This window comes from Xenopus tropicalis, chromosome 2 (assembly GCF_000004195.4).
Source record: "Xenopus tropicalis strain Nigerian chromosome 2, UCB_Xtro_10.0, whole genome shotgun sequence".
NCBI classification, from domain to species: domain Eukaryota; kingdom Metazoa; phylum Chordata; class Amphibia; order Anura; family Pipidae; genus Xenopus; species Xenopus tropicalis.
Genome location: NC_030678.2, coordinates 100,060,368 through 100,074,038, shown reverse-complemented (window position 1 = coordinate 100,074,038; position 13,671 = coordinate 100,060,368). Strand labels below are relative to the sequence as shown.

Below are 13,671 nucleotides of genomic sequence, written 5' to 3'. Positions count from 1 at the left end.
TAGTCTCCTCAGAAAATGTTCAGCTTCTTTGAAGCAATCAGTAAAAAGTAAATTGCTAGAAAATATATCTACTGGCAGCAAGGTCAATTGCTAAGCCAATACTTTAAGACATAACAAAGTAGTATATCTTTATTATGTTGAAATATTGCTGCTGCAGTTTAAGGCCTCTGTATAAATACCATGTCCTAATCAGCTCATATTACTGAATTAATCACTGTAATGTGCCTCAATATTATTAGGGATTTCAAATGTAGGAACACTTTTAAAAAGCTAAAATGAGTGCTATGTATAAATCAATAATATGTTTAATGAAGCAAGTGATAAATATCATAGATCTTAAGACTATTGAATGCTTGTATTAACTGGTCAAGGTCAGTAGCTGAGGAACAAAGCTGATTTAATATTTAAATTCTGTCACGTTGTGCTATTAATCACTACTATAGTACATAAGTCACTTGATAAAATAGGGAGAAGTTTTGCTTTATAAATTACCTAGTAGATTGGACAAAGGTAAGATCTTCTGAAACACTCAATTAAAGCATGGGGGAGTGAGGATGTAGTTTAATGGCTGATTAACACCAGAGTTGCTTGGACAAATCTATTTAGGGTCACATATAGTTTGGTCAGATGATCTTTACTCATGGGGCTTATTTTGTACATTGATAACATAACAAAAAATATGGTAATTGCAAAAAAATCCCCATACAGGTAAAGGACATAATTGTATTCCTAAATTAGAACTGCTCTTGTAAGACACATTTCCAAGCCTAAGAGCTCATTCATTTACAGTCTATTTGTCATGAAATGAAGAGAAAAAAAGCTATCATATACACCAGACAATATCTGATAGGCTTGTATCAAGCTGTGAATTTATTTTAGCTTATCATGTAGAATTCAGTGTTTTATACGCTGATTATTAAATTCTGATGCTAATTCCACTGGTTTCTGAGCTGCCATGTAGTAATTATCTGTATTATTTACTAATCAGCCTTGTATTGTGACATTTATATTCTATATATACACTATATTGTGAGTCAGTCCCTAAGCTCAGTAACTGATAGCAGCACAGAGCATGTGCAGGGAATCAGCAGAAATGAAGTTGGGTAGCCATGGTTGTCTTGAGCTGGTACAGAAGGCAAAAATATAATGCACAACATTTGTAGCCTAGTTATTTACTGAAGCTTTAGTTCTCCTTTAAAGTTTTTGAAGCTTGGTTTCAGCTGGAAACTTCATGATACTCAGTTATCTGCTTTGACTTTGGGTTCCATTGATAGATTATATTAGCAATTTAGTTTGATAGTTACTGAATTGGTCTTGGTCATACAGGGTCAGACTGGCCCACCAGGATACCAGGAAAACTCCCGGTGGGCCCAGGTGTCAGTGGACCCTCCAGCTCCTTACCATTTGGCCTGTTTCATGGTCATTCTCTATTTTTGAGTGAAAACAAAGAGGAGAAATAGATGAAAGAATAGATGCTAGCATGTAAATAAAAGAGACTAGGAGAATAAATAGGTTGGGTGAGGAAAGGAGGAAAATTAGTTTGGAAAGCAGACTTAGGGGCACATTTACTAATCCACGAACGTCCGAAAAGCGTCCGAATGTGTTTTTTTTCGTAATGATCGGTATTTTGCGATTTTTTCGTAAATTGTCGCGACTTTTTGTAGCTGTTATGACTTTTTCGTAAATTGTCGCGACTTTTTTGTAGTGTTACGACTTGCGCGAATTGTCGCGACTTTTTCGTAGCCATCGCGCCGAGTACGAAAGTTTCGGATTTGGATATGAGCGCTCAATACGAAAAAGTCGCAACAATATATGAGCAAATCGTAACGGCTACGAAAAAGTTGCGACAATTCGCGCAAGTCGTAACGGCTACGAAAAAGTTGCGACAATTTACGAAAAAGTCTTAACGGCGACGAAAAAATTGCCAAAAATACGAAAAAGTTGCAAAATGTTTGTTTCCAATCCGAATTTTTCCCATTCGGATTCGGATTCGTGGATTAGTAAATCAGCCCCTTAGGGTCTAAGGATTTCTGGTGGGCAACTGAGTTTCCAGTCCAACACTGTGGACATGGGAATAATGTGATAAACCCCTATATCACTAAAGCAAATAGCATTTTCAGATCTTGGCTGATACCTGTGTTAATTAAAACAAGAAACAAAGGCTTCTAGAACCCCTAGTTAAATGAGCTTACCTACAGCATGAATTGTGAAGGTTGCTTATCATTAGTCTATATTTTCATAATTCTATTGTACTGGTAACATCAATTCACTATAATTCCCTAATTGCCTCCAGTTCACCTATTCTATAACTCATCCCTTAACCAATTTTCACTCACACTCCTGTTTCTCACCATTTCCCCCCCAAAGTTCTTAATTCCCATTCGTATCTGTTCCGAATTACGCTTCTCATTCTTGCTATCATTTCTTGTAAACCTGCTTGTCTCATGTTTTTATTATATTATTCATGCAAATTTCTTTAAGAAATATTTCTACCAAATGTTCAGTATTGCAGCATATTGTGTAAAACTGCACATTTTGTCCTACAACAATTCTCATTGAATATTATAAGTAAAAATACATTAGCTCATAACTGCCTTCTGTTCTCTCTGAAGATTATGTTGAAAGGCTTTTTCCTTAGCCTTCCTACTTATTGTTATGTTTACTTATTTTTTATATGCGTGCAAAAGTGCTATCCTCTTATTGCTCCTATAAATATCTATTTAAAGGGTAATTTCTTGTATTCTGAACGCAAACACAATTTATACAGCAGGCACTGCAATGATCAATTTCTTTAGTCTCAAAGTATAAATATCCATCAACATGAATAACTGTTTAACAAAATACATTGCGGCTTTATTGGTCTGGCGTGAATCTGTCAGTCAGCATTTCTAGACACTAACACAGAAATCAATTTTGGAATCAGCTTTCTATTATGGAAAGCTGCCTGGAATTAAACATTTCTGTCTGCTCTGCCTTCAGCTCTATCATGCTTTCAAGGAATAAATAACCTATTGCCTTAGCAAAAGCTACCATTATATTCTTATGCAGGCCACTTTCAGTACTTGACACTTTTAAATTAATGTTAGTATTTAAATGATATGTGCGTATTTATTGCTGCATTACCACAAGGATTTTAAAAAATCAATCCCGATAAAGGCTTTTTTGGCAGTTTTCCTGATTTCATAATTTTAGTTCTCCGGTTAGAAATAACTGTTATTATCTACAGAGCTATTGAAATACTGCTTCTTTACACAGCAGACTGGCCAGGCTAGCTAATTTTAATAACTGCATACACCAAATTTGCAGTTTTTAAAGACCTTTTAACATGGTCAGCTGTAAGAGAATATATACAGAGTGCAGGGATAAACTCCCACTCTTACTTTCACACCAGTTATTAAGAGCAGCCAACTAGAATGAAAGGCAGAGAAAGAAAAATCCAACACACATATACCCCCATATAAATTAAAAGGCACTATGTTTTCTCAGTAGTCTTGAGAGAAATTTTTCCACCATCAAAAAACCCCCTTACACTCCAATGGGTGAAAAATAAAAAGTTGTGTGGTAAAAAAAAAATGGCACACGAGCAAAATGCCCATTGACTTCAATGTATTATGCAACTTTTTGCTGTTTCAAAAGTGTTTCCACCAAAGCGAAAAGGGACAGATTTTCTTACTGCCATTGCTCTATAGCAGTAAAAGTAAATCATAGCAACCAGTAAGATGGTTGCTTTTAAACAGATGACCAGTAAACTCTACCACCTGATTGGTTGCTCTGAGTTACTGCTCCTGGGCAATCTTAGGGGGAGATTTACTAATCCATGAATCTGAATCCCGAATGGGAAAAAATCGGATTGGAAACGAAAATGTTGCGAGTTTTTCGTTGCCGTCGTGATTTTTTCGTATTTTGCGCGACTATTTCGTCGCCGCCGTGACTTTTTCGTATTGAACGATCGTGAATGGCAAAAAAACCTTTCTGACTTTGCATGATTTTGGAAGCCTTCCATAGGAATAAATGGCACTGTGCAGCTCCAACCTGGCCCAAGGAAAGTCACGATACCGAAGCTTGAATGAATCCGAAACTTTCATACTTGTTGCGACAATACGATTTTTTCGTGACGGCGACAAAAAAGTCGTGGAAAATATACGATAAATTTGCGACGGCGACAAAAAAGTTGCAAAAAACGAAAAAAGCACATGCAAATAATTTCAAATCTTAATACATATTTCTTTTTTCTCTGTAATAACAAAACAGTATTTGATCTCAACTAAGATATAATTAATACCTGTAAGAGGCAAAACAATCCAATTGGCTTTATGTAATGTTTAAATGAGTTTTTAATAGACATAAGGTATGGAGACCCAAATTATGGAAAGATCCCTTATCTGGAAAACCCCAGGTCCCGATCATTCTGAATAACAAGTCCCACTGGCTATCCTAAAAATAAAGATACAATGATATTCAGCATTACACAATACTCTTTCATTATTAATGCCATTTGACAGCTGTAGTAAAACAGATATTCCTGTCTTTAGCACTATAACCATAAATCAAATTCTGATTTTTTTTTTTTTTTTTTGCTTTTTCAGACTCTCTTGTTTTGAGCCACCTAACAATTTCTTTCCCCCCTGCTAATGTGGAACCATCCCAATATTCCAACTGGCTGATTTCCCAGATGCACCAGAACTACTCAGTTAATGAGCTCCTTTTGCTAAGGGACACAGAAAAAGCTGCAAGCAAGACATAGTAAGTTCTATATTGTTTAGTAGATTCTGTCTAGCTCATGTCTGAACAATTTTGGAACTATTTTACTGCCTACTATAAAAAACCCAGGATGGATACAAAACATTTGTACAGTTTCATATACCTTTTCATTTGAATGACAATAATTTTGATAATTATAAAAACAATGTTGACTTTTTTATAGTTATCGTTAATTTTTTGTAGTTTTTGATTTATGTAGGTTCTTGTTCAACTACTTTGGAATTTCTGCGTCTATCTGGTTGCTAAGGTCTCTAATTACTCTAGCAACCTTGTAGTTGTTTGAATGAGAGACTGGACTATAATTAGGAGAGTAATAAAGTAATAAAACTTAATTATCATAACCATGACCATAAAAGAGCAACACTGTGTATGGATTTTCTGAGGTGAAAATTAGATAGTTACAAGAAGTTTGCTTTGCCATCATGTTTCCATATTTAAGCTAAAACCTATAAAATTCTTGTCAGATGTTTATACTTCTGTTTTTAGAATATTGTTACTTGACCTAATAAGTAAGGAAGGAAAGTAAATAATTTATCGAGTAGGGTTCACCTTTAAAATAAGAGGCTCAAGTGGCTAAATGCACAAACAAGAGAAAGTAAGAGAATGACATTTAAAAAAAAAAAAAAAAAAAAAGAAATTAACCTCTATACCAATTTTCTGAAACCACAAAAATTAGTACTAAGGGGGTGTCACTGTGCCTTACTTGTCAGTGCAGTTTTACTGAGATGCATATGGCAGCGGATCCACTGGGCACATGTGGCTGAGAGAATGGGAAGGATTCACTTTGGGGCCGATTCATTATAACACGAGTTCGAATGCCCAATTGGGAAAAAGTCGGATTGGATACCATAATTTCTGAAGATCGCAAATATCACGAAAATGCTTATGAAAAATTCATATTAGTCACGATAATATCGTATTGGCGATCCGAAAGTCAAGCGTATGAAAAAGTCGCACGGGCATACGGAAAAGTCGCACAAGCATGAAAAAATCGGCGAAAATACGCTCGGAGCATTCGAATGAACGCTCCGAGCGATCGTGTCTTAATAAATCTCCCCCATAGTGTACCCAAGGCCTAAGTGTGGGAGAGGGGTTGGCTATAGTTTTCCTACAGTAGGTAAGCTTAAAGCTACCCCCCAGGAGATGCTCTCAAAGTGAGAGCATCAAATGTACAAAATGAAATATAAAAAGTTCACTTTTTGTATTAAGAAAATTTTAAGGAATATTTAATTAAATTACCAAATTACTAATAAGCTGTCACTTGAGTTGCCTTGTCAAATAAAAATAAAAAATAGCTCCATGAGGTATTAAACCTTAAAGCCTGACTGAGCTATAGAGCTTACCTATTGCTATTTCTTTCAGATATGCCTTCAGTTCCTGTTTTAAATAGGGATGAGGAATTTCTTTCCAGCTGGTACAGATTTGTGCCCAAAAAGATTCTGCAAAAAAAAAAAATCAGGTTTTACCCATCCCTCATTTGAAACATGGACAGGGACCATAGCAGATCCAATAGGCACCAATAAAGGGCCATTTTTACAGATATTTATATTATTTAGTCCAGAGTGAATGCTGACACATACATACATTTCTAACCATACAATTATTAGAGATTTTTACTTATGATGTATGTCTTCCTTTAAAGAGAAAATGAAAGCTATTATCACTTTAAATATGTTCTGCATTTTTTCTATTTTTATTTTGTATTCCCTTGTACTTTTCCCATTCCCACATACCTGTTACCACGTAAAACATCAAAACGATTAAGACACATTCTTCTAAAAAAACACACGGGAGTGATTTAAATATATATTCCTTGACCAATGTTTTATCATAGATATCTAGATTTGTCACTGATCCCATGTGACTGATCTGTGATCAGATCTGTGACTGATCTGTGACAGATCTGTCACTGTGATCATGTGACTTACTGATCACTGACACAGATCATTGATCTGTGATCAGACCTGACACACAGGAGTGATTTAAATATACATTTCTTGACCAATGTTTTATCATAGATTAAGTATCCACATCAAGATTAAACCCCTTGTGGTGGTCTTTACCATTTAAAATGTACTCCTGGTGATATTTTTTCCAGGCTGACACATGCCTGTCTGGCTTGTTGGATATTCTTAGGAAAATAGGTCACCTGACCTTTGGATTGGTTGTACAGGCTAAAGCTGGCCATACACACACAGCCTCCCAGGAGGCTGCTGATATCGGTCGACTCGCCGATCGGGGCGGTTAAAAGATTTTGATCGGGCGCCATAGAAGGCACCTGAGCAAAATCTGCCGTCAGGGCTGAATCGGCAGAAGGAGGTAGAAATCCTATTGTTTCTACCTCCTTATCTGCCGTTTCAGCCCTGAACGGTTAGTGGCTGATTGAATGATCTTTCATTCGAATGATCCCAAATCACCACGTGTGTGGCCACCTTAATCCTCCCCAGCTGTAGGCCATTGTATGTCACACTGCTAAAAGGATGGGCTGGGGTGCTACAATCATGCAGAAGTTTGGCTTGCCTTCCTGAAGAATATTTTTGATAAAATAAAAATGCATATACAAATAAGAATTGCTGAGTAGACATTAGGAGATTTATATGTAGTGTTTACCTACATTTTAAGTTTTTCATTTATATAAGTGGTTACAAGACACAAATATCAGTTTGCTTGCTTTAGATTTCCCTGAGGATTTCAAAACCTGTTTAGTTGTCCTTTTGAGAAATAAAGCTATTTGTAGTTAATCTCTTAAAATGATTCATTGCTGAATAAGCATTACATTGGTTTCTAGATTTAATAATAGGAACACCAAGCAGAGGCAGCATGTAGCCTTAAGTCGAGAAGATGGATATAAACCTGCAGTTCTTATTTGTTTTACAAACAAGCATTTGTGGCCAATAAATTTGAAAATGTTCCAGGAATATAGAACATTTAATCATGAAACTAAAATTGAATCTTTTTTTTTTTCTATCAAGGTTGATGTAAGAATTGATTAATGAGCAATGTTTTATGTTGGACATTAGCACCCAAATACTTGATATTAAATTAGGTGATACCAGCCAAGAAGAGTTTGAAACTGTTTCTGACTATACTCATTTATCTCCAATAAATCAAAGTTTATTTCACTTGGGCTTGTGTCCATCACCAGTTTCTGAGAGAGCCAATGAAAGCAGCCAGAATCAGGTTCTGTAAAAACATGTGCAAAGCCAAATTCTGTGTCTTGTTCCCTATCACTTAACTTGAAACCGTTTCAATCAGTTTTGAAATGGCATAAACCTTTCTGACACACAATTTCCTTCACAAGTTGATTAATACTGAAAGATTTCTTGGTGCAGATGCATATTATTTTATTTCTGTTTTGTGCACACCTGAGTCACCCGCAGGAATGTAATTGTTTCAGAGGTGCAGAGGCGAGGAGAAATAATCAGTATTAAAATAACAGATTCCCTTTGGTTCTGCAGGGTTGTTCCTCTTGCCTCAGAAAGAACAGCTATTGAACTGTCTCGGTTATTTCCATAATTCATAATTATCTCGGTTCTTCAGAATGTAGATGTATATTTAAAAGCATGATTCAATCTGATTTGATTGCTACCGCATTGTGTTCAAAGTAATTACCATTCATTTGGCTTTTGAGGCTGTTGAATGAATTTTCCACATGAGATGCCCTAATTTGTACATTTTATTGCTGTAAAGTAGGTATTGGCAAGCTGCCTGAACCCGCAGCAAAGGCCTAATTCATGTTGATATGTAATAAAACAATGGATCTGAGTAACCCAAAATGAAATTATTAAAATTGATTTTGTTGGCTGTCAGACTCTCAGTTCTTATATGAAAATAAAAAAGCTGACATTTAATTAGACTTAACAGTACATCATGATAGTTAGGAAGCCTTATCATTCTGCATATAATTGCTTCCTCAAATGCACCATTGCTGTATCTTATTATTTTGCCTCCAAGTCTTAACCTGCTTGGCTTGGTAGCTTGTAGGAGGAATTAGGACATACTATTGAGTCACATATTGGACCCTCTGCATTGTATTCTAAAGACATACATTTTATCAGGATTGTCATGCTAGGTAAAAATATTATTCTTCTAATAAGCTATATGCGTAATGACCATATAAATCTGTCCTACATGTTGGAAGAGGATTGGTACAGTTTCTTATAATGATTGATTCCTTTGCTTCACTCCTCTATTTTTGTTCCTACTTGTCTTTTCAGTGTAACAGAGTTCATGCATTCGTTGGCTTCGCTGTATGATGCTTTTAAAGGCGTTTTGCCACTATCTATTCCTGGAAATGAATATTCTGCTAAACAACTGACTGTTCTGCGTGCCTTGATAGAAACTGTGTCAGAACAACTTCCACCATTAATACGGGTACTATTTTTAAGAAAAACATCTTTTCTGTTAATTTACCTTCCGTAAGATGTGTTTTCATTCATTTTATGGAAAAATGTAATTGTTTGAGGAAAAGCATCCATTGATGCGGGGACTAATGTAAAAAATCTGCAAACTGTTGCAGAAAATGTTAGCACTATATAAATAATTGTCTATATCATTTGTTGTGTAGAGCAGACCAGCCATTTTATCTCTGGGGATATTGTAGGAGTCTTTTTGGCATACATGTTTGTGTTTACCTGGTATTGGTTAATGAGTTGTTAAAGTTGGACAGAGATGTGCTTGTAGAGAGCATAGAGAACACAGTTGGTGCAGATAGAGTATGAGTAAATGGATCCAATCTCTCTCTCTGTCCATATAAATATATACTCCTAGAAACAACTACATTAACAGGTCATCTCTATGACAAACATTTTTAGAGTGTAACAGAAACTTGACTGATACTCACTAAGACCCTTTTTTCAAGGAGGCACTCATCTTTAACTTCCACCAAGGTGGTCTTTATACCTTAGGGTTCTGGACCCTCCTATATAAAGTGAATAATTATATTTCCTTTACCAATAAATATGTATGTGTACATTACTTACTAAAAATTTTGTTTGTGACTTTCATATCTCTTTTAATGGAGTGGCTACTTCAGTCATTTTAACACATCAGTATATTTTTATTTAACTGCAACATTGATAACTTCATATACAAAAAAAATATTTTGTTACATTTTGATATTTGCATGACACATTTCTGAATGACTTCCTTATAATTTTACATTCCAGATTATTGAAAGTGAATCATTTATGAACAAGTTTGAAACTCAAGGAGAGCTATATATGATGAGCCAAATTATTTTACAGGTAACACTATTAGCATTCACAGTAGGTATCTATCACAGTCAGATTTTGTCAAGTTTTATAATAAAGTAATAGTTGTGTATTCACACAGAATAGAGTGTTGTAGTTTAAAGTTGGGACTTAGGAGGAAGCTGATTCTGGAGAACAGGCTGGAACCAGCAGCAGTCTGAAAGCAAGCCAGAAATTGGGTAATTAGCAAGCAGTGCAATTCAGAGTGGACCCAGCATCTTAAATCTAAGACGTACAACTTAGAGCAACATTTACTAACATTTTATTTTTGTTGTTGTTTTTTTACATTTTCTGGTTTCTCTTTGCTAAAACTCAAACTTGTCATGCAAAAAGATCATGATTTATTAAGTATAAAAACTATGAAAACACTAATACAAAACTTCACCATCTAAAAGCTGTTGAGGTCATGTAGAAGTAAATGTGAGTTGAACTAGGTAAATTGTAACAATGAGTTTTCAGGGGTTTTTTTGTTTGTAAGGCCATGAAGATTCATGAAAAAATATAAAACCACTAAAAACTTTTTAGCACGTTTTTTGTGTGCTGTAAGTTCTAGTTTCACATTTTATTTTGTTTTTCAATTCAGATCTTTTAATAGATGACTAGACATTCATAGTTTTTGTGGAAATGAGTTTAGTTGTGGTTACAAAAAACTATAAAACCTTTCAAATGACCCCCCCACCAAAAAAAATTTAAAAACCACAAATTGTAATTTGGCTAGGACACCATCCATTGACTACATAACTTTAACAGCTTTAAGATAGTGACATTTTGAATTAGGGGCAGATTAATCAAAATGTGAGTTTAGAGCTTACTACATAAGAACTCACCTTTTAGAAGCATATTTATCAAATGGTGAACACCCAATTCTAAATACGCTTCAAAAAATCCCATAGAAATTAACAGAAAATGGGTTGTTATGTATACGAACAAAAAGACCTTCCTTGCACACCCTTGACTCTACAAAATAATTCAGCGCTAGGTGCACACTACTGAGGGGATCGGCACCCTCCCAAAAATTCCAAATAGCAACAAAAGCCCTGGCACTCAGAGCTGCCAACGGGACTAGCCCTTTAAACAATCTATATTGCAGAGGTGCATTGTTTCGGGGCAAAGTAACCCCTTTATCAAGCATGATAAAGGGGTCACTTTGCCCCGAAACGTTGCACCTCCGCAATAAAGATTTTTTGTTGCTATTTTGAGTTTTTATGTATTACACTCTAAAATCATATTTTGACAAATCTACACCTTAGTGTTTTTGTGGATTTTGCACTTAATAAGTGATTAAAATTAGTGTTTTTCGTGGATTTTGCACTTAATAAGTGATTTACACAAAAAAATTGAGTTTTAACACAAAAAAAACATGAATAGTAAAAAACAAAAAGGAAATACAAACGTTAGTGTTGAACTGGCTTTCAATCCTCTTTTTTCCAGTGTTCTCTCTTATCAACATTATAATTTTATAATAGATCATTGATCCTCCAGGGTTTTGGGATGTAAGTAAATTTATTTGGGTTGTGTTGTCAAAACTAGCAAGAGATTGTGGACCAGATCCAGTTCAGTGGTTTTTTTTATGGTTTACCATGTAAAAACTTATGGGTAAAATTCAATTCCGTGAGAAAAGGTTTATTATGAGAAAAAATCATAGACGAGATTCAATTTGAGATACAATTCAATTCAGAAAAACTGTTTATCACATGAAAACTCTATTGAAGTTTATGGGGAAAAAACTGGAATTGAATTAGGAGAAAAAAACATCCTCCTTGAATTGAATCTCGTTTTCACATGATACCACTGAATTAATTCTGGCCCTATACATGATAGTAATGCATTTCCACCATTTTTTTGAAGAGCAGACACAGAAGTCTAGATTAAAAAGTAACTTTATTGGAGTACTACCAATAAAGCAGTACTCCAATAAAGTTACTTTTTAAGCTAGAAGTCTGCCTGCAGATTTGCTCAATGAGTGCCTGCTCTTAAAAAAACGGTGACATTCATTCCCCTAACTGGGCTCAGGTTGTTTTCCCCTTATATAGAAAATAGCTATATTTATGTGTACAGGTATAGGATCTATTATTTAGAATGCTTTGGATCTGGGGTTTTCTAAATAAAGGATATTTTCATAATTGTGATAATTTTTAAAATTTAGAATTATTTGCTTCAAATTGACCCTATGGGAGATGGCCTTTATTCAGAACTTACTGAAATAATGGTTTCTGGATAGGGGGGCCTTATAATTATTTAAGATTTCATGGCTTAATTAAACTAGAGGCATCCAAATCTCAAATTGTTACTTCTAGAGCTGCATCCTGTTATTCCTCTGAAGTTTGATTTTTTGTTTACTAAAAGAAGATAGAGACATTTCTATCAAAGAGTGAGGTTTGAGTGAAATTCCATCTCATTTCTGAGAGATTTTGTATTTGTCTCAGCTCTTTAACACTTAGCTCTTCAATGTTACTGTACTTTTATATTTATTTGTATTTATTAGTGTATTGACCCATAAATAAGACCCCCAAAAATCCCATGGAAATAGAGCTGCAGAATTTCACTCTGGCTCTGGTTTTACTTTTTGATAAATATACCCCAAATAGACATATAACTATGAAAAACAAAATAGGCAATGAATTAACTCATATTGCCTTTGGAATTGATTTCTACTGTCACCATCTCAAGATTCAACAGTAGAAAATATCATTATGTATTTGAAAAATGTTCGTGAGCATGAGGGGTGACAGGGCAGAGATTGATGTTATTATAGATGCCATTATGTTGTGGCAAGTGGACATCATCTGATGATAACGGCATGATCAAAATGGCCTTACGTAATTGCTAAAAAAAAGACATTTTTCAAGAATCAGTCAACTTTACTCATATATTGATTTGGACAATCTGTTTAATTGGCCACTAATAATAACCCCTGTTACAAAGTCAGAAAGTGCATTACTTCTTTTTTATGCCACCATATGACTTTGCAAAGCTTATATTTTTCTACAAGGACATCCATTACATCCTTGGTCATATTTCCTCATCAGATTTAAACAGTTAGAGCTGACACTGCTGAATTAGTTTGTAGCAGTCATAATAATATAAAGCCTCATGCACCTGCTTCTCTTGGCACTTTCTTTGTGGACTCTTCTCGCTTATAGGCTATTAATCATCAGCAGCATGGGAAGTTGCAGACCAATGCACTTTGCATTGCAGTTGTAATAGAAAGAATATAGCTGTCTAAATGTCTTTATTGTGATGAGTAGTTTAAAATGACCATAGTGGTTATAATGGTTAACCACTTAAGGGTTGCCTTTCCACCACAAAGTATTAAGCCATTAGCAGAGGTTACATTCACTAGATTTATGTTGTAGAATTTATATTACATTTGGGAAAATTAGTAAAATATGTTTTAGCCATTAAGTATAATTTTTTCCTCTTTGTGGTTAAAAATTTCCCCACAGAATAGAAAAATAATGAACTTTAGAAACTGAAACCTCAGAATACCAAGGGATACAAGATTATCTAAAAATTTGCCCCAGTCTAGTTACTCATAGTAACCAATCAGCAATTCATTCTGATTAGTGTAATGCAAATACCTGGTTACTATTTATTCTTAAAAGCTAAACATTAAATGTTTTCTTTAGTTTTCTTTAAGGCTTACATTCCCCTTTAG

At 34.8% G+C, this 13,671-nt stretch overlaps 1 protein-coding gene across 2 annotated transcripts in view; it reads left to right on the top strand.

Annotated features, from left to right (window-relative positions):
• Positions 1-13,671, top strand: part of LOC100488188 (dynein beta chain, flagellar outer arm) — a 237,488-nt gene that overhangs the window by 190,912 nt on the left and 32,905 nt on the right. For both annotated transcript variants that reach the window (XM_031896974.1, XM_031896973.1), the window contains exons 91-93: positions 4,587-4,743; positions 8,979-9,135; positions 9,930-10,007. In XM_031896974.1, the coding sequence (XP_031752834.1) occupies positions 4,587-4,743; positions 8,979-9,135; positions 9,930-10,007 (392 nt within the window). The remainder of the gene's footprint in view (positions 1-4,586; positions 4,744-8,978; positions 9,136-9,929; positions 10,008-13,671) is intronic.